The sequence below is a fragment of the Sitophilus oryzae genome, unplaced genomic scaffold (genome assembly GCF_002938485.1).
Source record: "Sitophilus oryzae breed Bouriz unplaced genomic scaffold, Soryzae_2.0 scaffold_682_pilon_pilon, whole genome shotgun sequence".
Taxonomy (NCBI): domain Eukaryota; kingdom Metazoa; phylum Arthropoda; class Insecta; order Coleoptera; family Curculionidae; genus Sitophilus; species Sitophilus oryzae.
In genome coordinates this window covers 687,698-711,024 of record NW_022147287.1, presented here as the reverse complement: position 1 = coordinate 711,024, position 23,327 = coordinate 687,698, and the positions used below count along the sequence as shown (strand labels likewise).

At 32.4% G+C, this 23,327-nt stretch overlaps 1 protein-coding gene across 7 annotated transcripts in view; it reads left to right on the top strand.

Moving 5' to 3' along the window:
- LOC115888078 (sodium/potassium-transporting ATPase subunit alpha) overlaps positions 1 to 17,137 on the top strand; it is a 173,980-nt gene extending 156,843 nt beyond the window's left edge. For 6 of the 7 annotated variants that reach the window (XM_030907647.1, XM_030907650.1, XM_030907646.1 and 3 more), the window contains 3 exons: positions 9,191 to 9,365; positions 9,648 to 9,880; positions 14,798 to 17,137. In XM_030907647.1, coding sequence (XP_030763507.1) covers positions 9,191 to 9,365; positions 9,648 to 9,880; positions 14,798 to 14,918 — 529 coding nt within the window. In that variant the 3' untranslated portion in view covers positions 14,919 to 17,137. Of the gene's footprint in view, positions 1 to 1,484; positions 1,580 to 9,190; positions 9,366 to 9,647; positions 9,881 to 14,797 lie in introns of all 7 variants that reach the window. The other variant, XM_030907648.1, reaches the window with a different exon arrangement.
- The last annotated feature ends 6,190 nt before the right edge of the window (positions 17,138 to 23,327 follow it).

Here is a 23,327-nt window from a genome sequence, read left to right as displayed (position 1 = left end):
CAACTTTGATCGTGCGACGACTTCTGCTTAACGTGAGCATGCGCGTCTCATATACCTTTTGATATCCAATAAGAAAACTCGTTCGCTTTGCTTCATAATATCATAACCATAGCCTCTTTTAGTTAGTCACAATTACCATTCATTGCCGTTTTGATTTGCATCCGCTCCAGTGTTTGTTCTTGAATGTTCATAGAGCAAAACAAAAAGGAAACTTGTTTATGGCTCGACCTTTTTGTTATCTCTATCTGTACGTATTTAGATTCATGTATGTGTATTATGTAGACGGTAAGTAGTTAATGAAGAGTGAACGTTATATCTATATCATCAAGTTTTGCTTTGCGCAGATCATCTCTAATTATTTCTCGTTTCTTTTTCTGAGCGCAAAGTTAGCGATGCGCTGAACTGGCTATGGTGTAACTGTCAGATTTTCAATGAATTCTATAAACAACTGTCTGGGATCCTCCCGTCGAACAGACTATAAAGTAAAACTTATTACGTTTTCTAATGGATGTTTTCTCTTATTTCAAATATATATAAGGAATTGAACTATTAATATAAACTATTGTGGTTTAACCAGTGCACATATCAAAGTAAAAACACTAAATCACCACAATACACCAAAACACTTTTACTTTTACACTGGACGCGCGTTTCGCTAACCATGTTAGCATCATCTGCTGAAAAGTGTTTTGGTGTATTGTGGTGATTTAGTGTTTTTATTTTGCTGTGTAACACCAAAGGTTCCAACCCTCAACTGTAATCAGTGCACATATTTAAAATTTTTAATAAAATTCATATTTTTTATGTATCCAAAAATGCCATCTGCTATCAAATGTCACAGTTATTGGTATAAACTGTCTTTTTGGAATGGATCACCCTGTATATTAGAAATACACGTGGCCTTTAACAATTTTATTAATATTTGGTAAAAATAATATACAGGGTGGTCCGAACTGTATTCCGCAAAATAAGTAAATAAGTTCGTATAAATGTATATCCTAAAGTGCTTAGTTTCGGAGATACAGAGTGTGGAACTTTCATTTTTATTTCGATTTTTTCCAAGCATTTTAGTACATTTAGACGAACTTTTTGACTTATTTTTATCTGCAGAATATGCTGCCAAAGTTTCCGGAATACATTTCGGACCACCCTGTATAAACAAGGCTTGAACTTAAATTTCAAAAATCGAAATTAACTTTACAGATACGTCTTCTTAGTAACTAATATTACTTCGTTATACTTTATAACTAATGAGTTTATTGATCTGAACAACAGTTACCGTAGCCAGTCAGACATTGGTTGCGCCCCTAAATCTAATTTCCAATCCGCCCTACCCTCTACACACTATTCTAGACAAAAACCAACTGATAATACGAAATATCTAAATATTAAGAAAAAAAAAACTAAAATCTACTGCATGTCGAACTCGTATGTCTCTCTATTAACTAACCGTATTTGGCGGCCTATGCCCCTTCTTCACACAGGTGCCGGCCATCTCTTTGGCTTATGAGGCGCCAGAGAGCGACATTATGAAACGGCAACCGCGCGACCCCTATCGGGACAATCTCGTGAACCGCAGGTGGGTCTACCATAACACGTTTACGTCACAAAGTGTCAGTTTGCCGTGCCAGAACCGATTACAAGCGCTGTCTTATTTTGCATTTCTTTAATTCATTTTTTTATGTCCTTGTTGTTATTTTAATTTTGTGATATAGAAAACGTTAATTATACACTTATAAACATATTTATTTATAATATCAGATATTACTTTTAGTAGTACGGTATAGGGTAAAATATTGTATTTTGTTTGTGTAAGAAAATGGACATAAAAAAGACATGTTGTATAGTATTAAAGTATATTGTACCGGGTGCATTTCAAAAGTATAGTAGAAAATCGTACAGAAAAAGTATATAGAGTAGAACCCCTATAACTTTTTTATTTTTTCAGATAAAATAATGAGATTTTTTATGTTAGTATATGACATAAATTAGGATTGATTCACGTATTGCCTGTTTCACCGGAAATGGCTACAATTTTTGATTTTTAAATGACACCCTCGGTATTTTTTTAGTTTATTCGATAGAAAATGACATATCATATGTCAACTTTTGACATTTTCGCATATGGTTTATTTGAGATTGTAACATGCGGTTTATGACGACAATTTGACTTAATAATATACAGGGTGGTCCGAATTGTATTCCGGAAACTTCGGCAGCATATTCTGCAGATAAAAATAATTAAAAAAGTTCGTATATTTATACGAACTTTTTTAATTATAAAGCAAAGCATTTTAGGACATACATTTGTATGTCCTAAAATGCTTAGTTTCGGAGATACAGGGTGTAGAAATTTCATTTTTATTTCGATTTTTTTCAAATAATTTCTGAAGTAACGTCAATATTTAGATGAAAATTGGTGTCTGGGAGTTTTTTGACATGAGAAATTTGATTTTGATGTCAATATGACTCCTACTGGTAGAGGGCGCCACTTATATATGTTTTAACTGTTTTGAAGCGTAATAACTTTTTGTCCGTACCTGTATAAAACTACCGAGGGAAAAAATATACATCTCTGTGATTTTTACGTAAAAAATATCTCTTTGTAAAAATCGCTACGAGCAACCGTTCTCAAGATATTTAGAATGGAAATAGCCAATGCATGCCATTATTGACGAAAAATAAACACGTTGAGTAGATAGCTATTTCACTGAAATAATATTTTTTCTGCAAAAAAATGATGATAAAACAGTTTTTGTTGAATTTTTGGTACAAAACCATTTCAAATTTATGATTTTAGTCTAATAACTATTTAGTTAACATGTTTAATTTATGTAGTAATGACAGGTATTGATAATTTCGATTCCAAATATCTCGAAAACCATTACTAGTAGCGATTTTTACCAAGAGACCCTTTTTAAAAAAATTAGTTAATTTATTAATAATTTATTATTAATTTTTACGAAAATTAGTGTTTTTCATACAACCATAGCACTCTAGATTGATATTTAAAATACGATTTTTTATAAGCAAAAATGTTAACAGTTGACATATGTTATGTCATTCTATTTAGATTGCCATTTCCTATGAATAAAGTATAAAAATACCGAGGGTGTCATTTAAAAGTGACCGAAAACAATTGAATACGTCAATCAATCCTAATTTTTGTCATATATCTACTAACATATCAAATTTCGTTTTTTAATCTGAAAAAATAAAAAAGTTATAGGGGGCGAGCCTCTTTTGAGACGCATCCGGTATATAACGATTGGTTAAAAAACGGTGTCGGAGTTGGCTTGAAGATGAAGATCACTGTCATTTTATTTCTAAAATTTTAAGATAAATGTCATCGATCGTTATTTCCAAGTTAATTCCGCTTTTTTCGATCATACGGTCTATTACACATGGACTATTAGATACAGAACTAGAGTTACTGATCTATTCAGTTGACTAGTTAGTTGACGACAGTTTTTTTTCAGTTCTATTATCTTAATACTTTATTTTAGTTCCTTGAAATGTCAATTTTGTCAAAAATTGATATAGACGGGTTTTATGTTAACAATATTCGGTGCCAAAGATATTAATATCCGCATTATAATGGTTCTTTTTTTTGTTTATCGATTTAGATGGAATTTTACTTTGGCGTTATTTTTATTTTAGTTAGCTTTGAATTACATGAAAAATGACATGACTTTTGAAAAAAAAAGAAAAAAAAATACTCCCGGGTAGCTTTTATATTGACAGTTAAAGATAAATTGTTAAAAGGAGTATTCATTGGTCGATTTTTGAAAAACTTTATTCAAAAAAGTTGTTTCTTTTAAAAATTTATACATACAGTTCATACCAAATAAACTTTTAGTCACGTGATTAAGCTTGACCGGCACAGCGTTTATCACTGTTATATATTTTCTTTTAATCAAAATATTTCAGGAAACAAAAATAAATTAATTATAAATATATAAACAGTTATTATTTTTATCAACAAAACTCACCTTCTTAACAGTAATTAAGGGACATAAAGGGCCATTATTACCGCTTTTCCGTTTAAAATATTCTAATAAAGTTGCGATCAGTTTTTTACGGCTATTAAGCTATCTTGTACACTTCGCACTAAAAGAGGTTCTAAAAAGAACATTGTTCGACTGCAAGGTCTGCTAGTAACCATTTTCAAGCCTGAAATATCACAAAACTATTTCTTTAAAGCAAAAACTCGTAATACAAAACTAAAGTGTCAAAACGAATGACAATGTCAGGAAATAAATAAATATATGCGACAATTTGACATTTTTTACAGCAAAGCTACCACCTGAATCCCCAGTAGGAAATTTAAATTCCAGTTACACGGTGCCGAATATGTCCATGGTTGGCAACAATGCATTTAAAAATCGCGCCCTCTATTAAGTAACTAAAAGTTTAATTGATATGAAATATAAATATAATAATTTGTCACTAGATGATGTAAATAGTGAAAAAAACTGTGATAATGTAAAATTAAAAGAAACTTTTTTAAATGAAGTTCTTCAAATTCTGCCCATTTTGTAGTCATTCATTTCTTTAAATGTCAAATATGACAGATATCCAACATATCGAAAAGGCTAAATTTTATTGTCATTTTTAATCTAGTTCAAAATAAAAACTAAAGTAAAAAGGTCAAAGTAAGTCATAACAATAAATGTTATATTAAAAAACTACTCATTATTTTACCTTTTTTATTAGATTTTAGTTAGAAACAGCGGTGGGTTCTGGCACGGTGTTTAGTACTTGAGATGTAAATGTTCTCTTAGTGGTGTCGTGAAGGCCTGGCACCATACGCAATCGTTACCTCGGCAAGACAGCTGTCATTTGATTTTCCTTTTTCTAACCAATAGGGAAAGGTAACATACATCCAGTACCCATCTGGTGCCAACATTTTTGTTTCCCAATTGGCTCTGATTTCCTCTGACAATACTCATTTGTTTAAGGGATAAACAATATGATATGATCATATGGATTAAGGTGCTATTATTTCACAAAGAATATAGTATTTTTCTTAAAAAAGACCAAAGCCTAAACAGTTTATACAAAATTATTTTCTCGCTACAAAATCTAGTTGTTGGTTTAATTTTTAAAATTATTACGTAGATAATTGGCAATTATATTTTTTCGTTTCCTTTATAATTAGATTCGGCTTTCTGTTATAGAAATTAGAATTATTTTAACACAAAAGAAATTTAGCCTAAAAGTATTATTAGTTTAATTTTCTAATTTCACAGGATTTTATTTAAAGTAGTACTAAATTTTTTCCTTGATTAAGACTGATATATAATTTATTTATTTTATATAAAAATTTGTAATTTTATTACAGTGATGACCTTCTTGTATTCACAGTGGTATAAATTATATAATACACTGTCTTTACCATACACGTTGAAGAATATCTCAAGGCTTGGACTGCGCAGCCAAACCTTGAGGAGAAACTATATGTGTGGGGCTATCTTTATGCAAAAATATTTTATGTATATTTTCACTATTTTGTTGATCAATGCACAATCAACCCACATCCACCGTTGATCACCAATTGATGCAAATTATTTTAAAACATCAAATACTCTTTGATAGCAACAGTAGAGATCAATAACATAGTTCAAATATACGTAAGAAGGTTTTCATATCTATATTAATTTTCTTATAAGTACAGTGAGTATAATTCCTGATGTAACTGACATGAAAACATGTTAAGGATTTTTAATATAAAACGATCATCGTATGTTAGTATATTATGAAATCTGAAGCTTTATTTCAAGTTATTTGGGTCCCGTCCTTCATTTGGCTCATTTAAAAAAAAATATTAATTAGTATACCGTGCTGGCAACTGTTACTTTTGGGTCGGTAATTACGTTATTTACATGTGTGGAAGTAAATCGCATAGGGATCTTATTAAGTCGGAGTGAGAGAAATGCGACGGTGTGCTGTTGCGGCGATATGTCGGTATGCCTTTCCTTGTCAAGTAAAGTAAAATCACAATCGCAAACCGCTTATTCTTAAAAGCCTTTTTTTCGAAAATATAGCTAGATAAAACATTATATATGTTTCTGAGCATCTGAAATGGAATTATAAGGATATCGTTAGGGTATCAGTAATCACATAATACGCCATAACTTAAGAACCACTTTAAATACTGAAACTTTTTTCTGTTTGAATGAGAAAAATTCGATAAGGTTGTTTTTTTCCATTCAAAAATTTTAAATAACCCATCCATTTACTTGTACTGCATAGCAATTTTCAGCAATCGTGGAACTTTTTTATTTATAAAGATTTTCACATACTTTCTGCGAAGAAAATATAGCAGAAATGTTAAGAAAGTTTTTTAAAAAAATAATATAGCAGAAATGTTAAGAAAGTTTTTTAAAAAAACTACCATCAATTATTTCTAATAGATTTCGAGATATCTATTTTTGAATTCAGAGTTCTAATAGCGCGACCACTGTCGAACACCAACTCAATTCCACTTATTTTTACAAATGCAAGTGTTTCTAACGTGCACTTAAAAATTTTCAAGCTATAGAGAAAATTACAACGACTTAATAAATAAAGAAATAAAGTATCACGAGACGTAATTAAATCGTGAAGCTGAACGCATGATGTACCTTTCCCTAGAACTTTAAGTCCTGACAGAGATTGGGTCGACCGGTTGACTGCGACAAATCTGCTTGTCCCCCTCAACGTCTCTTAGCAATGTTCACAGTTTCTCGGTTTATTTCATACACTTGGCAACGTGTTTACTGTTCTCTCTTTGTTCAGTACATTATAAACGCATTGTACTCTTCTTACATACGGAAAGCTCGACCCAAGACTAATCTTTGCCAGCCCTTAGTATGAGAGAAATATAACGTATTATATAAATTATAGTGTTGTTTGAATAAAATGGTCTGTAAATTTTAATTTTTTAATATTTAACAAAACATCAATAGTACAGGATCCGGCTATAGGATTATTAACTCATGATATTTTTCAAAAGAATCAAAAAATGAATATTTTTTGAATTTAAAGTATTTGAAAATTTCTAACGGTTTCGCAAATATTCGCATTGCATATGGTTCTTTCAACGATAAAATACCAGATTGATATTCTTCTGAAAAATATTTTTTCAATCATTTTTTAATTTTTCATCTAACAAAGGATTAATATACAGGGTGTTCATGTGAAAAAAAAAGAAGAAACATGATTTTATACTTTAGAAAGTTTGGCATAAAATTTTGAACACCCTGTATGGTTTAAGATATTTTAGCAAAGTAAGTACAGACCAACTATAGTAAATATTTAATATAGTTTTAATTTCAGAACATTTCTTGTGTATTTTTAATAATTTTTTTTAAAAAAGGCTGAAAACATTTCTTTTTTTATTTCTTTATTAATATTTTTGAAACTATCATTTGTGTTTGTAAAGTGATCAGAATGGAAGCCAAAAACGCAATAATATACCTACAAGATGTTCCATTTAGAAAAAGTCATCCCGATCCACTCACACTTTTTTGAGCCACCACACGCTTTTTTAATTTGACATATAAATGATCAAAAAAATTTATGAACGTAATGTCGCCTCCAAAATATTAGTTATTATTATTATTAATTAAACATATTTTTGCGGCAACTTTTTGATTGGCAGCCTGTTTACAGCGTAATAATCCTGCAGCTGGATCTTAGTCTAGAAGTTCTGAGTCATTCTTAAAAAAATCTGCTTTAAGTTCTATCCTGTGTAGTTGCTTTTTGTTTGAAAAAATTATACTGCGATTTCTCTTCACACCTTTTTTATTATCTAAATAGAAATCAAATCTCAATTCAACTATATAGTAGGTACTGGTAGAAATGGTAGAAAAACGAATCTTTCTTTAAAACTTTAGGGTGATGTAAACGATGCCGAGGTATAGCTTGTGTACCTTGTTTCTAGCATTTTGTAGTTCAGTTTTTTAGACAGTTCCCATTTCAGTGGAATTATTTTTATTTTAGAGATGTTCTTAGATCTTGACTTTTTGCACTGAAACACACCACGGTACAGTTTAGGTGCTTCTATTTGTTCAAAATGACGTCTCCTAGAAATATTTTTGTCTTATATGCCTGATTAGAGGACTAAAAATGATTTTTAGGAGATTCTGTGTCTTGTTTAGTGAAAAAATTTTGTCAGTAGAATTTTTAGAGAAAATAAAATACAAATTGTGTTATTCACAGTACCTTCATTTGAATATACAATGAAAACTATGTACATAAAGAAATATTTTTAGAGGTGTACAATTGTACATACAAAATAAATAATGTGTAGAGGTATTCTAACTTGCATGAAAGGCTTCTTTCAAATCTATTCTAAACGACTGAATGCTTCTCTTGGATTGAGGGCTTTACATTGACTGTCTACAACATACAGTACTGTATAAAAAGTAGGTAAAGGAAAAATAGTTTTTTGACATTTTTGAGCTTTCTTCCAAATAATACTATAATTCATAAATTAGAAGGTATATTCTAAGGGTTTTTATATAGATCTAGTTGCTTTAAACTTTTTAATTAGGTTTAAAAAGTGCAAATAATTTGTACTTTGCACACTGTTTGTAGAAATAGAAAAATGTATTACGTAATTTCTATGTAGTAAGCAGAAGAGGTAAATTTTGGAGCTTTTATTTTTGTCTTGAAGGTTTCTAATTGGCATTTTTAGATATTTTTGCACTAAATATATCCTAGGAGCTAATATAAGTACAACAGAAACCTTTACTTCCTTTGCAATAAATCAAATGTGAAACGTCAAAGCAGAAGTATCGCGTTGGTGTGATGTTTTGTAGTTTGTTATTGCACAAATTCACAAGAAATATACAAAATACGACACTAAAACAATTAATATATCGAAATACGTTCCTATTATTAATCGAGAAATTAATCACTTTACTGTGAAACTTTTTAAGAATGTTAAAACAATTTTTACACTGGTATTGCATGACTAATAAAAGCTTTTTGTATTTTGCATGAGTTTTTAGAACGTATGTATTATTATATGTTATAATATTCAACAATATTTAAGCAAACTTTACTATTTGGGAAAATAAAATCAATTATAAAGATCTTTAGGGTATATATGTGTAAAGGACATTGCCTAAGTATTGTTTTATTTGTATGTCCAACTTTGATCAGTTGATTTAAAACTAATCTAAATTATATTCTCGTTTAGATTGATTTCGATGGCTTACGGACAGATTGGTATGATCCAAGCTGCTGCTGGGTTCTTCGTCTACTTCGTCATCATGGCCGAGAACGGGTTCCTGCCTATGAAGTTGTTTGGAATACGTAAACACTGGGACTCGAAGGCTATCAACGATCTGTCTGATTCGTATGGGCAAGAATGGGTAGGTTCTTGATAAGAATAGTTAGACTGTTAGCTACATGTCAAGTATTAGTCAGTTAAAGTAACTTTTGTTTACACGAAAACGCAAATACAGCAGTAACATAACTTTTTGCGTTACGTCTCAAGAGATACGCATAAATTGTGTACTGTGCTTTAACTGTCGTATGATTTTGAATGACAGATGTGTTTGGGTTTTAATCATAATGGTATTATTCACTGAAACCCTTCGCAGTCAAATGCAGCAAAAAAGGAAAAATATTCTTCATTTCTCATAATGTTTTAGACCTACAAAGATAGAAAGACTTTGGAGTACACTTGCCACACCGCCTTCTTCGTATCCATCGTGGTAGTACAGTGGGCCGATTTGATCATCTGTAAGACCAGAAGGAATTCCATCGTACACCAAGGAATGAGAAACTGGGCGCTGAACTTTGGTATCGTGTTCGAAACTGCCTTGGCCTGCTTCCTGTCTTACACGCCAGGAATGGACAAAGGTCTACGGATGTTCCCTCTAAAGTAAGTACTGTTAAAGACTATACGGGGTGAGTCTTAAATAAGTGCAAATATTTTTAGTATATTTCGACCCCAGAAATACGCCCACGAGGCTTTTTTTCGCGAAAATATTTTTTGAAAATTTGGTACTTTTTGGATTTTTTTTTAATTTTTTAGTTAAAAAACATATCTTGATATTATGGCAAGGTAGTAGATTAAATTTACAAAAAAGAAAACCCAGAAAAAAAAACAGTGGTTCAGAAAATAGGAGCAAAAATTCATTTAAAATTTTCACTAGTAATACCACTAGAGGTCAAATTATTTCCGGATTTAATCTGACCTGGTGTGGTATTCGGTAAGAAAATTCCACACCAAATTGTGTTTGAAAATCAAATAATTAAAATGTAGATATTTTTCGATTTTTGGTCGACTTGATTATTTAGTTACTATGGTAACTAAGTGACACCCAAACCTAAAAAATATTTCAGTTTTGAAGCTGTCAAGCGGCACGACTTAAAAAAAATGTTTCGCTTCGGTCAAGAAAGCAAAGAAAATATTCGCCAGAAGATTAAGCAGTTGACACCCGCGAATTTATATATTATTACTGATTGTAGTAACTCAAAAGTGCCATTTTAGGACCTAAAATATTATATTCTTTTATTTTATAGTTACTTGGGCTTACTACAAGTGGTAGAAAATCATAATTTAAAAGGTTTTTGGGAACGCTGCACGAACAGATTTACAGCGTGTCACAGTTTTGGCAGCAATTTAGACCTTTAAATTGTTGACTTCTACTCGTTGTAGTTGCATGAAAATACCATCTCAAGACATAACACAATATATTCTTTAATTTTACATAAGTTTTGAGTAACTACAAGTGGTAGAAAATTGCTTTTTTGCATTTTATTAACTTTTCATAAACGCTTTATTGGTATGGAATTCATAACCAGCGCGCAGCGTCAGCAAGCGTCAATCATAAAAGGCTGTGATCGTCGTACTTTGACAGTTCAAAATATCAGAAAAACTCGCGTTTTGTTGTAATAAAGAATATTGTGCAGCTTGAAAAACCAACAAAATTCTTTGTTTTAAAAATGAATCGGTTTGAAAATCATACTACATGCAAAATATGCGTGAAATTGTCTGATGTAATGATCAATCATCGTGCGATGACTTATTTACCCCCATTAATAGAGGATTGTGGCTCCGACTTGAAGAAAGAAAATTTGTTTCGAATTGTTCAGGAATATTTGCATCTAAACTACTCAAAATTCAAAGTGCTAAATGGAAAAAAGGCGAATAAAATAGTGTCTAAATATTATATATATATTTCATTAGACATAGACATTTAATTCAGTCCATGCCAAGTCCTACATTTTCGCCATTAAGAAGAAAGGAAGTGTCCAAAGAATAAAGAAAACATCTCAGCTTTGTAATTGAAATGTATTAAAATTATCATGTAAACAAATAAAAACCAGACTCTCAAAACGATATTCTGTCATTATAAACGTCAAAAAATTTCGATATAATTCGCTGTTGGGTGCCCACAAGGAAAACATTTTCACTAAAATTTATCCGTTGCCATGGTGATTTGTCAATAAAACACGTTTTGATTGGTTAAAAATTACAGGTGTGGAATTTTCAACTTAAAATAACTCTATTTTTTTATTTTCCAGTTCAAATAATAAACGGTAAAGAAAAAATATGTTTCTTTTATTGAGATCTACCAGACCAAATTTTTGAAAAAAAAAATTAGTACAAATGTTGGAAAACGTTTATTTAAGACTTACCCTGTTTCTTTAACCATGATCAGCAGATTGATACTGTTAGCACAGATTAGGTATACTATATGTATACAGATAAAAATTTTATCCCCAATTCGTGGTACGAAAATTGTTTTTTATGATGATGTGCAAACGAGTAAAATTTCCTGTGCGCAAAAATAAACTCGCGTAAAATAACAATAAACAGCGTAATAGAGAGATATCGCTAAACCGAATAGCGTGCATGGACGTTAATAAGGCCAGATGTTATTTCCTTTATAGTACGAGAGCTAGCAACGTCGGGAAAACAAGTATTTTAAGACGTCTGGCTCTTTGATATATCTTTTATTATGCTCTCTGGAACAGCATGCGGCCCGTCTGGCTGCCGATACCCGTTGCGTTCACTACTGCGCATCCAAAGAAGATCCTCTATTTTTTACTTAGCGCTTTAAATTCTAGTAATGAATAAAAATCGAACAAGTCTCCATTAGCTCGGCGCGTAGAGCTTTCGCCTATGAAGCGAAGGTCAGTGGTTCGATACCGGCTGGGGTGCAACTTTTTTTTTTTTTCGTTTATATTCTGATAGTAAAGTATTAAATATTTGCTTTTTATCACCAGAACGGATGGCGCTTATGGGTTTATGATCCGTAGTGTATATAAGTAGAATTTGATACTTTCATTTGTTTGAAGGATTATTGTGGTAATTAATTATTAGACAGGTTTAGGATGGTCTGGCTGCCGCGCCGGTAGGTTGCGTTCACTACTGCGCATCACAAGTGTACAGGGTGTCCCATTTTGTGCGTTTTTGGGATTTCTCGTTTATAATTTCATTTTAAAGATTTAAACATAATATATAAAAATTAACATTTTAATGCTTTATGAAGGTAATTTCTGCCTGTCTTTCTTCAAAATATTTTTTTCAGCTGTTGTTTATTATTTTAATAATCATTTTAATAATACTTTTTTTAACAGATTGTTATTTAAAAGCTACACAAGTTTATTTTCAGTTCAGTTTGTTAAGATAACGATGGAAAACAAAATTATCTGCTTAAATTAAATTAAATAAAATAATACTTGTTAAACAAGATTGATTAATGTTAATGTGTAGAAAATGAGCAAATCTAGGGGTAGAATATTTAGTTACATAAAAAACTAGCAAAGCAATGTGAAAAAAAAACGCATAATTGTATCTCCACTCATAAACGAGAAATCCCAGATATCCCAAATCCCAAAAAACGCACGAAAATGAGACACCCTGTACCCATGTGATGCGCAGTTGTGAACGCAACCTACCGGCGCGGCAGCTAGACCATCCTAAACCTATCTAATAATTAATTACTACAATAATCCTTCAAAACTAATGAAAGTATCAAATTCTACTTATGTACACTACGGATCATAAACCCATAAACGCTATCCGTTCTTGTGATAAAAAAGCAAATATTTAATACTTTACTATCAGAATATATACGAAAAAAAAAATAAAAAAGTTGCACCCCAACCGGTATCGAACCACTGACCTTCGCTTCATAGGCGAAAGCTCTACGTGCTGAGCTAATGGAGACTTACTCGACTTTTATTCAATACTAGAATTTAAAGCGCTAAGTAAAAAATAGAGAATCTTCTTTGGATGCGCAGTAGTGAACGCAACGTGTATCGGCAGCCAGACGGTCTGCACGCTGTTCCAGAGAGCATAATAAAAGATATATCAAAGAGCCAGACGTCTTAAAATACTTTCTCGAAAACGTTGCTAGCTCTTAGACTATTACGTGAGGTGGTATTAACTCTCTTCATTTATAGTTATCGGATCGGAAAGAATTCTGTTCGCGTCTCGTCTCAACCTAACTTTGAATTTAAAACTATGAAATTGTTTTGTTTACTAGTTATTTTAAAACTAAAGGGCTAAAGTGCTTATTTCGAGTGCTTTATTGTTCAACGTCTGCCAGTGGGTTTAGGGCAACAAGCAACAAATTTTCTTAGAAGGGCTAAGTCGTCATCTGCTGTAAACCTAAGCCTCTTTATAGGTTCTTTAATATTGGAAGAGGTTAGGATCCATATTTTGGGCCATATTTATTTAATTAAAACTAATCCCAGCTACTTAAATATCAAATTACCTAAAGTAATAATTCAAAACAATTCAAACATAACCTAAAATAAAAGATATCGCCGCTCGCCGGCCGGCCTCGGTTGTAAAATGTACCCGCACATGCCCATTTAATCAATTTTTAAACGTTATTTAGAAATAGCGCTTGGCGTAATTGATCCGCAAATTACGTCAGGCGGTAACGTTATTAGCGGGTGTTGAGTTAAAAATTGACTCGCGCATATCGTAACCATGATAAGGTACGCGCGAATACTGCATGACGCTATTCGGTTTTCCGATATCTCTCTAATAACTGTGCCGGTCAGGCGCTGTGCACAATTTTAGAGGCCATAAGTGGGCTAGTGCTTATGCTATATTATTAGTGGTGCTATGTGCGCAAACTAGTAACCTAACTAGCGCCCGATTCCGAAAATTGGAACCACGAAAAACTACAAAGAAAAAACAAAGTTTATAATCTGTATGATCTGTGCTGTTAGTAACAAACGAGACAAAACCAATTGACCAGCAACAGAGTACTAAAAGTAATAGGACTCTTAATCCTATAACAAAATTCAGCTTTTTTAAAAAAGAAATTAAAAATACAAGAAATCTCCTGAAATCAAAACTATAGTAGGTTTTTACTACAGTTGGCCTGTACTTACTTTGCTATAAATATCGTAATGTTAAACCTTACAGGGTGTTAGAAATTCTATGCCAAACTTTCTAAAATATAAAATAGTTTTTCTTCGTTTCTTAAATGGAACTTCTAAAAATGTTAAAATACTTTAATACAAAAAAATGTTTATTTTTTAATTCACCATCTATTAAAGAAATAATATTATACAAGTTGTCCCATTTAAAAAAAAATGAAGAAAAACAATTTTATATTTTCGAATGTTTAGCATAGAATTTTAAACACCCTGTATGGTTTAAGATTACAATATTCATAGCAAAGTAAGTACAGACCAATTATAGCAAAAACCTAGTATAGTTTTGCCTTCAGGAGATTTCTTGTATTTTTAATATTTTTTTTTAAATGCCGAAAAAATATATTTTTAGTTTATTTATTAGTCTGTACTAATATATCATTTATTTCAGATTCGTATGGTGGTTACCAGCCATACCCTTCATGCTCTCCATCTTCATCTACGACGAGGTGAGGCGATTCTATCTGCGGCGCAACCCCGGAGGCTGGCTCGAGCAAGAGACCTACTATTAAGGCCGCCACCCCCCACTACTGCCACCCGGGCCGCCCCCAAGCGCCGGCTATCCGCCGCGCCGTTTCGATGAGAACGACCTCGTGTCGTCACCCTATGAGGTACACTATCAAAAAGCGAGACGGGGGGCAGCCTCTCTCTTTTTTGACATTGTCCCATTCCGAATGGTGTCATTCTCTATCGATTGTTGTACAAATCATGTTGCTATTTCTAGATTATTCACTGCTTTTACGCAGTAATATATTATTAATAAATAAATTTAATAAATTAGGTGAGAGCCTGTAGGGGGCGGCTCAGCCGACTAGACCCTTACGCGCTCCACCGAACCCCCATTTACTCTAAAAACGTTAAGGATAATAAGAGAATAGAAGGAATCGAAGAAAGATGGTTTGGAATAAAAGAAATAATAAGTTATTATTAAGTATAAATCGCGACAGTATGACGTACTATTAGTACTAGGACCGTACGGAAGACACTAAACATCACAGCAATCTCGGATGAATTGATTTTTCACAAACATACAATTTTGTGCCAATTTTGAAATAAGCTAACCAGAAATTATAATATCAATAATTTCAATTTAACCCACAAAATTTAGAAGTTAACAGTTTATCTAACAGAAAAAAAAAATTATAGTAAATAAATAAGAATTGATAAACTATTAATTCCAGTATTTTTGAAAAACGACTACAATATGCATATCTAAATCATTAATTTTCAATATAATTAAAACATTTTATTAGTTACTTTTTGAAGGCAATTGCAAACCACCTTGAGTATATTTGCCTTGTAGAGTCTCTCATAGTGCCGTTCGGATTCGGCGATAAACTGTAGGTCCCGTGTACTTGTTAAACACTGATGACACACATCACAAGTACATGCAAGAGGTGGCCGACGCATTGTAACATATATAAACATTCCACCGTCGTTTGCCAATATATCAGTGTACCGCGTACGGCCTGTCTATCCAAGCGAGGCCGTTCATCTATGACACCGTGATCCTGGTTGGTGGAAGAGACTGCGTGGCGTATTACTTAATCAGTTTAAAACAGGCGTGTAAAATAATACTTCAATTTATTTTATATTACTTCCCTATTATATTAGACGCCCAACGTGGGGTCAAATATTTTTAATGTCGAAATTCGCATGTCGAATAAAAACGGCATCCGGTTGGCTTGGAAATGAACATCGATGACATTCTCCTTATAATTTTACATATAAAATGACAGCGATCTTCATTTGATCGCTGACGCCGTTTTTTTTGGTCATTTTGTATATGCGCCCCACGTTGGGCGCCATAATTGGGAATGGAAATAAATAGAATATAAGTATTATTTCACACATCTGTCTATTAAAATAATAAAATTAAACGGATTATACGTGTAATAGAAAGTTTTAGAATGTTGACTGACACCCAATATTCTTTCACGAGCCAGGGTCACGACGTCACAGATGAACGGCCTGCGTTTGGAAATATTATAACAGACAAATATACTGGCAAGCGATCGTGGAGTGTTTTCTATGTTCCAGGGTGTGATTGAAACCTCCAGTGTAGGGACAGCAGCTTGGAAACTGAAATAAAAGACGCATTGCCTATATATGTAGAGCTCTTACCTACAGAAGGAAGTAAAAGATACATCCCTTTAATGGCATTTACAACTAATCTACGTCCAATTTTATCGAAATTACAACCCTACCAGCGGAATCAACTTCGAAATGTTTCGACTTCTGTGATTTTTAGTGTCTTGCCTTTACCATACGGTCAGTTTTGGATCAAGCGAGGCTGTCCGCAGTGGCGTTCGTTCTCAGAAATGCATTCCACACGAAAACTAAAACAGTTGCCTTGACGCTGTCGGACGCCTGCGGTGGGCGCGCGCGCGGACGCCTGTTGCCCGTTACGCCGCGCCCGCCCCCACCCGGACGATTTTAGTATTATTTAGGCTTTCAAACACTTAGGTTTAGCTGATATGATGTAACTGTGTCGTTAAATTGTATTAAGTGTCAACCAGGTCGTGCTCAATACACATGACTACTAAAAAATTATTATCACGTTCGTGAGAGGCAGATTTCGTTCGCAAAATTACCATTTATAAATAAATATATGTATAGTCTAAAAGGTGGTTACGTAAAAAATTCTGTGTATGTTGAAATTCTAAGGATAGTTTTACTGAAAGAAGGTAATTTAGGTTATATTAATGTAATAACAGAGGGTTAAGAAGGATCAGAAATAGACTTTATATAAGACCCTGTTGTGTATTGGTTTGGATTTAAATAAAAATATTGGTGGATACTTTTCAGCTGTATTGAACCAAACTTTGATCCTTTATAAAAAATGTCTATATCTATGTGGCGGATTCATCTCTCCAAAAAATCCTATATGGGTAATACGCCACTGCAAACAACGTCAACGGTTTTTGTAGACGTATCTGTTTTAAAAAACTAAAGTGTTCTCGAATAGTTGAATTTAAATATTTTAAATAGTTTTTTTCTTTATTTTTTGTATTTATTTGCTTCCGACGATGGAAAGAGATAAACTTTCCGAAACGTTAAGCATTTTTTTGTGTTAGGCAAATTTGTATATCTGTAAACCTAACTTCTGACAAGTAGTTTCCGTTTGGGATTAACGCCAGAAGTGTTTACAAAAAATAACTATTTTATTTTGTAGATTTTCTTGCAGTGGCGAAATACCTATATAGGATTTTTTGGAGAGATGAATCCGCCACATAGGTGTAGACACTTTTAAGGTAATTTAGGTTATATTAATATAATAACAGAGGGTTAAGAAGGATCAAAATAGACTTCATATAAGAGCCTTTTGTGTATTGGCTATTGGTTTAAATTTAAATAAAAATATTGATGAATAGTTCTCGGCTGTATTGAAAAATAGTGAGCCAAACTTTGATCCTTAATTTATTTTTAACAGGTATCCTCATTTATTAAATATCAGTATTAAATACCAATATCAATGAACTTTTGATAATCCAAACTACACGTACTAAGAATTGCGTAAGAATGCGTTGTTTGGGTACAATAATATATACTTTTTATCTACTATCTATCTCGTATATTTTATACATCTAACTTTTTACGTAACCAACTTTATGATAATTACTGTTAAGACCCGCATCCTCACTAAAACACCACCATCCCCCTCCCCAAAAATTTCCCATTTCTCCCGTCTACGTCCCGACAAATCCGATGTCACCGCTCTAGGATCGCTTCCGTAGGATGTCCCTTTGGTTTTCCTAGTTGTCTGGTATATAATGTAAACGCGCGCTGGTCAGTGACCAGATGACCACAGCATCATTATTATTGTAAATAATTTTAAGTGAATCACTTAATTGTTTTTCTGCTTACGTTCTTTTCACGTTCATATTTTTAGTATGTAATGGAGCTGTATAAATTTGGGTTTTAATAAAATGGATGATAGTGTTGATTTGGTTTTAATTCACCCCTCCTTCGTAGATAGAATTTAGACAGCTACTAGAATAATTACTGTCCTCCATTCACGGAACTTCGTATTGACGCCAGCGATACGCCAAATGAACCAATGAGATTTGTACAAAATTAAAACAGCTGTCAATTTTAAATTTAGTAAAACTCTAATTGATTCTTTGAAGTGTCAGTCAGTGTCGCTGGCGACAGTACGAAACTTGGTCACAGTGTACTTGGACCAAGTCCTTCCATACATTTTTTGGCGGACGAACTGAAGCGTATAGGAAACAGCGTTGTCAAGTTCTTATATTTGTACCAGTTCTGTTAAAATTTTGCTGATATTCATTTATTCTTTCACCTCTTAAGTAAATCTATTACCTTTTTCAAAAGATACAATTTTTTAAAATAAAACTTTCGTAACGATATAAATTGTATAATAAAAAGTATGGAACTGATACGGAACGGAAGCTTATGGGGTGGCCCATCGAAAACGTTCCGCAAGGCATAACGGCCAGGGTAATTTTTTTTTCAGAAAATTCAAAAACACGTCAATTTTGTTCGTGAGGGGGACAATTTTTGCCACAAAAATTATTGCAGAATCTTCAACCCTCTAAGCGGGGGTGTCATCCCCCAATTTTTTTCAAATGGGAAGGGGGGTTAAGTGGTACCGCATTGAAAAGGGCTTTCTATTCTCTATACTTTCCCGCTTCGTTTTTGAAAATCGGTCGAGCCATTGAGAAAATATGAGGGATTGAAATTTGAAAAGTTTATTTAAACATTTATCAGAGTAAATGATAAGGATAAATTCCTTCGACCAATTTGCTGTTTTTTTCTTATTATTTCTAGATGTTTACGCATTTTTTCACTTGCCACAAGGATGAACGATCGGGTTAGGTAGAGTGTACTTTCTATTTGAAAGGTGTAGTTAATCGGCACAACTGTCGGTACTGGGCTGAGGACAACCGCAGGGTTTTTCACGAAGTGCACACACAAAACCCTAAGAAATTGAACGTGTGGGCTGGTATTTTTAGAAATTCTATTGTGAGTCCTTTTTTTCTTCCTGGAAATCTAACAGGTGATATGTACTTGGATTTACTGGTAAATACCATCGACCCAGCTCTAACTGACATCATAGAGAACAATCCTGGATACGTTGAAGCGGAACTAATATTTCAACAAGACGGTGTACCTCCACATTACTCTCAAAATGTGCGTAATTATTTAAACAATAACTTTCCCGTTCGGTGGATAGGACGAAGGGGTGCAATTGAGTGGCCTCCCCGGTCACCCGACTTGACTCCTTTAAACTTTTTTTCTATTGGGACACATAAAAAGTAAAGTGTATAACACTCCACCCGCCTCATTAGAAGACCTGCGGAGACGAATTACTGATGTTTGTTGCGAAGTGACACCGCAAGTTCTTCAGAATGTTCTAGAACGGGTTGAAAATAATTTGTATTACTGTATGGAGGTTGACGGGCAACATTTTCAGCATTTTCTTCATTAATAAGATAAGTTTTTTTAAATAATTCAATTTATGCGTTTTTTGCAAAAAAAGTATTTTTCAAATTTCAGTCTTTCATATTTTCAAAATGACTCGACCGATTTTTAAAAACGAAGCGGGGAAATATAGAGAATAGAAAGCCCTTTTCATTGCGACGCCACTTGACCCCCCTTCCCATTTGAAAAAAGTTGAGGGATGACACCCCCGCTTAGAGGGTTGAATATTTTGCAATCATTTTTGGGGCAAAAGTTGTCCCCCTCACAAACAAAATTGACGTGTTTTTGGATTTTTCGAAAAAAAAATACCCTGGCTGTTATGCCTTGCGGAACGTTTTCGATGGGCCACCCTGTACGTAAGCTTCCGTTCCGTATCAGTTCCATACTTTTTATTATACAATTTATATCCTTACGAAAGGTTTATTTTAAAAAATTGTATCTTTTGAAGCGTCAATACAATAAAAAATACGGAACGGATATGGAATGGAAACGGAAGGCATAGTGAGAATCAACTTTTAATATACCTATACAAGGTGTTTCAAAAAACATGTGCCATGTCTCGTTGGGGAGATTCCTCAATAAGATTTATTTTTCATATCAACATAGGTCCGATTCTGCTTTGTTTCGTAGCTACAGGGTGTTAAAGCCTTAATATTTTTTTGATTTATTATAATTTTCTTCCAAGTACTTTTAGTTCGCGGTTACATTGGACGCGGGTCCGTGCGTTTTTTGATACGTGCGAGCTCTAACGAAATTTAGTCGCACGACTATTTTATTATAGTGGTTACATTAGATGTGTGCGCGTTCATGGTGTTCTACGTGCCGAGTTTGTCAAAACAGCGCCACTACTTTGATGTCATGTGAGGATATACTGTTAAAATAACTACTCATGAAAAGAAGAAAATGTTGGGTAAATGATTTATATGCAAGGAAAGGAGAAGAAAATGAATATGTAAAACATTTGGTGAATTAAGACAGCAACCGGTCAAATTTTTTGAATATTTTAGAATGTCTTCATCAACATTAATATATCACAAATAAAATTAAACCTGGTATTCAAAAATATTTAAATTTTTCAGGAATGTATTGAGAAACGTATTAAAAAAACAAACTAGTTTGTTTTCATCCTACCAACGGAAATTGACGTACGTGCACGGACGCGCAAACTCCGATGCGATGTAACCGCCTGCGTAGATACCATTTGTTTGTTTTCTGCTGCGTGCACGCCCCTGCACGTACGACCAAAAATACGCACGGACACGCGTCCAATGTAACCACGGGCTTGCGTTTCGAATGAAATTTTGAAGGTAAAAGTTACTACAAATGGGCAATTCCATGATTACTCACGGGACATTTAGAATAACAACAAAATTTTAAGAAAGTGTATTTTGTCCTTCATATGGGCTAGGTAAAGTTTTAAGATATTATTTTCACAGATAATGATTTAAATTACTGTTGTGATACAGAACAAGATATTGAAATTTATAGTGATTAAAACATTAATAAAAATCTATGATTACTCACAAGACATCAAAAAATTTGGATTTTTAAAATTTTGTTTTTAATAGCTTTTTTCTCTGAACCTAAAATAAAATACATTAAGTGGAATTAGGAACTTACATGTGCTGAACTTAAAATTAATTTGCTATAGCTCTATTACAAGATACAGATATATTTGGGATATAAATAATTTGTTGATTACTCACGGGACACTACGATTTTAATATAAATTTTTATTTAGATTCAGAAAAATAACATAATATTTGATAACTAAATAGAATAACATTGAACAATATTTGAGTGCTTGGAATTAAACATCTTTCTAACCTCAATTTGATAATTACTAAAATTCCTAAAACTATGAAAACTTGTTGTATTTGGTACTCTTTTAACTAGATTCCATTTTTCATCTAATTTAATTTTAGCTGCTTCAATTTCATAGGAATTTATTAGGATTATATTAATTTTCAATTCTATTAATTTATAATTTTTAATTTTCAATTATATTAATTTTCAATTTTTAATTTAATAATTCTCGGCATGTTTTTTAAGATACGCTACGTCTTAAATTTTTGTCCGCATTAATTTTGTCTCGATACTTTTTAACGTGACTCATAACTCGTGCCTGCCTGTCATGATTCTTAATTTTTGCTATCCTTAAATAAAAAGAACCTATGACCGTTATTTTCTATTGATGTTTTCAACAATTATTTAAAAAAAGACTTGTAATGTTAGTAAAATTATGTTTTTTGATATATTTGGTAAAATAATAAACGCATTTCTTTAAAAAAGCATGTTTACAGCAAAATGTTATGCTGTAACTTTTAATTGATTACTCATGGGACAGTTTAAACAAATTTTAAAAAAAATATTTCCAAGAATCTTAAAAAACTAAGTTATATTGACAAAACATGTTAGCCAATATACTATAAGTTTGATTCCCTTTATACGGGTTTGCTATAGAAATAACGACAAAAATTTGAAAACTTTTCTTTTTTGATTACTCACGGGACAAAAAGTTGAGCTATATTTGTATTTAAATTAAAGTAATTTTTACTTACATTTGGCACAAAAATACACTAGTACACAAACGCTTTACAACAACAGTAAATGACGCGCACCAAGCCCAGAGCTAGCGTTCTTTTGTTTTTCCATAGCAGCTCTTCATATAAAATGCAATTATTAAAGATTTTTTGCAAACTAATTCTAATAATTTATCCCTAACTTTTTTCGCGAAATCTGGCTAACTTAGATAATATAAGATAATTTTTTTAAGAAATTTGATTCTTTTTGAGGCGTATGATGAGGGTTTTTTCAGCAATTTAATCACTTAAAATATATAAGAAAATTAACGTCGTACATGGAATTGCCCAAATGCTACATATTTTAAAGCTAAAAAAGTATCGACATATTCACCATGGACGTGCATACGGGTTATCACTGGAATATTTTTTCTAAAAAAGCATGTACGCCACTGACTTTTTTTCTCATGTTAATGAAGTAGTGTAAGCAGTTTATTATCGATTAAAAGTTGTCTCTTGATACTCTGTCGATTCCTTGATTAGATAAACGCAATTTTACTAATTTGCCTAGATCCAAGTCTAATAGCAACCTTTAAAAAATTTTAATATCATTAACTTGCGAAAGTTTCAAATAAGTATTCATTGATTTCTCATCAAAAAATATGAAAAAAAGTTCCTATATACATAAATAATAGTACTAATATTTAATAATAAATGAGGTAAAATATATAATTTATTAATTTAATTTTTATTTTAATTTCATTAATTGTGATTAATAAAATTGCGTTTGTCTCATCAAGGAGGTCGAACTCGAAAAAATATCAAGAGATAGCATTTAATTGGCATTAAAGGAACTACACAATTCTGATATCAAAAGAAAAAAGTCTGTGGCGCACATGTTTTTTTTTAAATATTTCAGTGATGACCCATATGCACGTCTCTGATTATCGACAC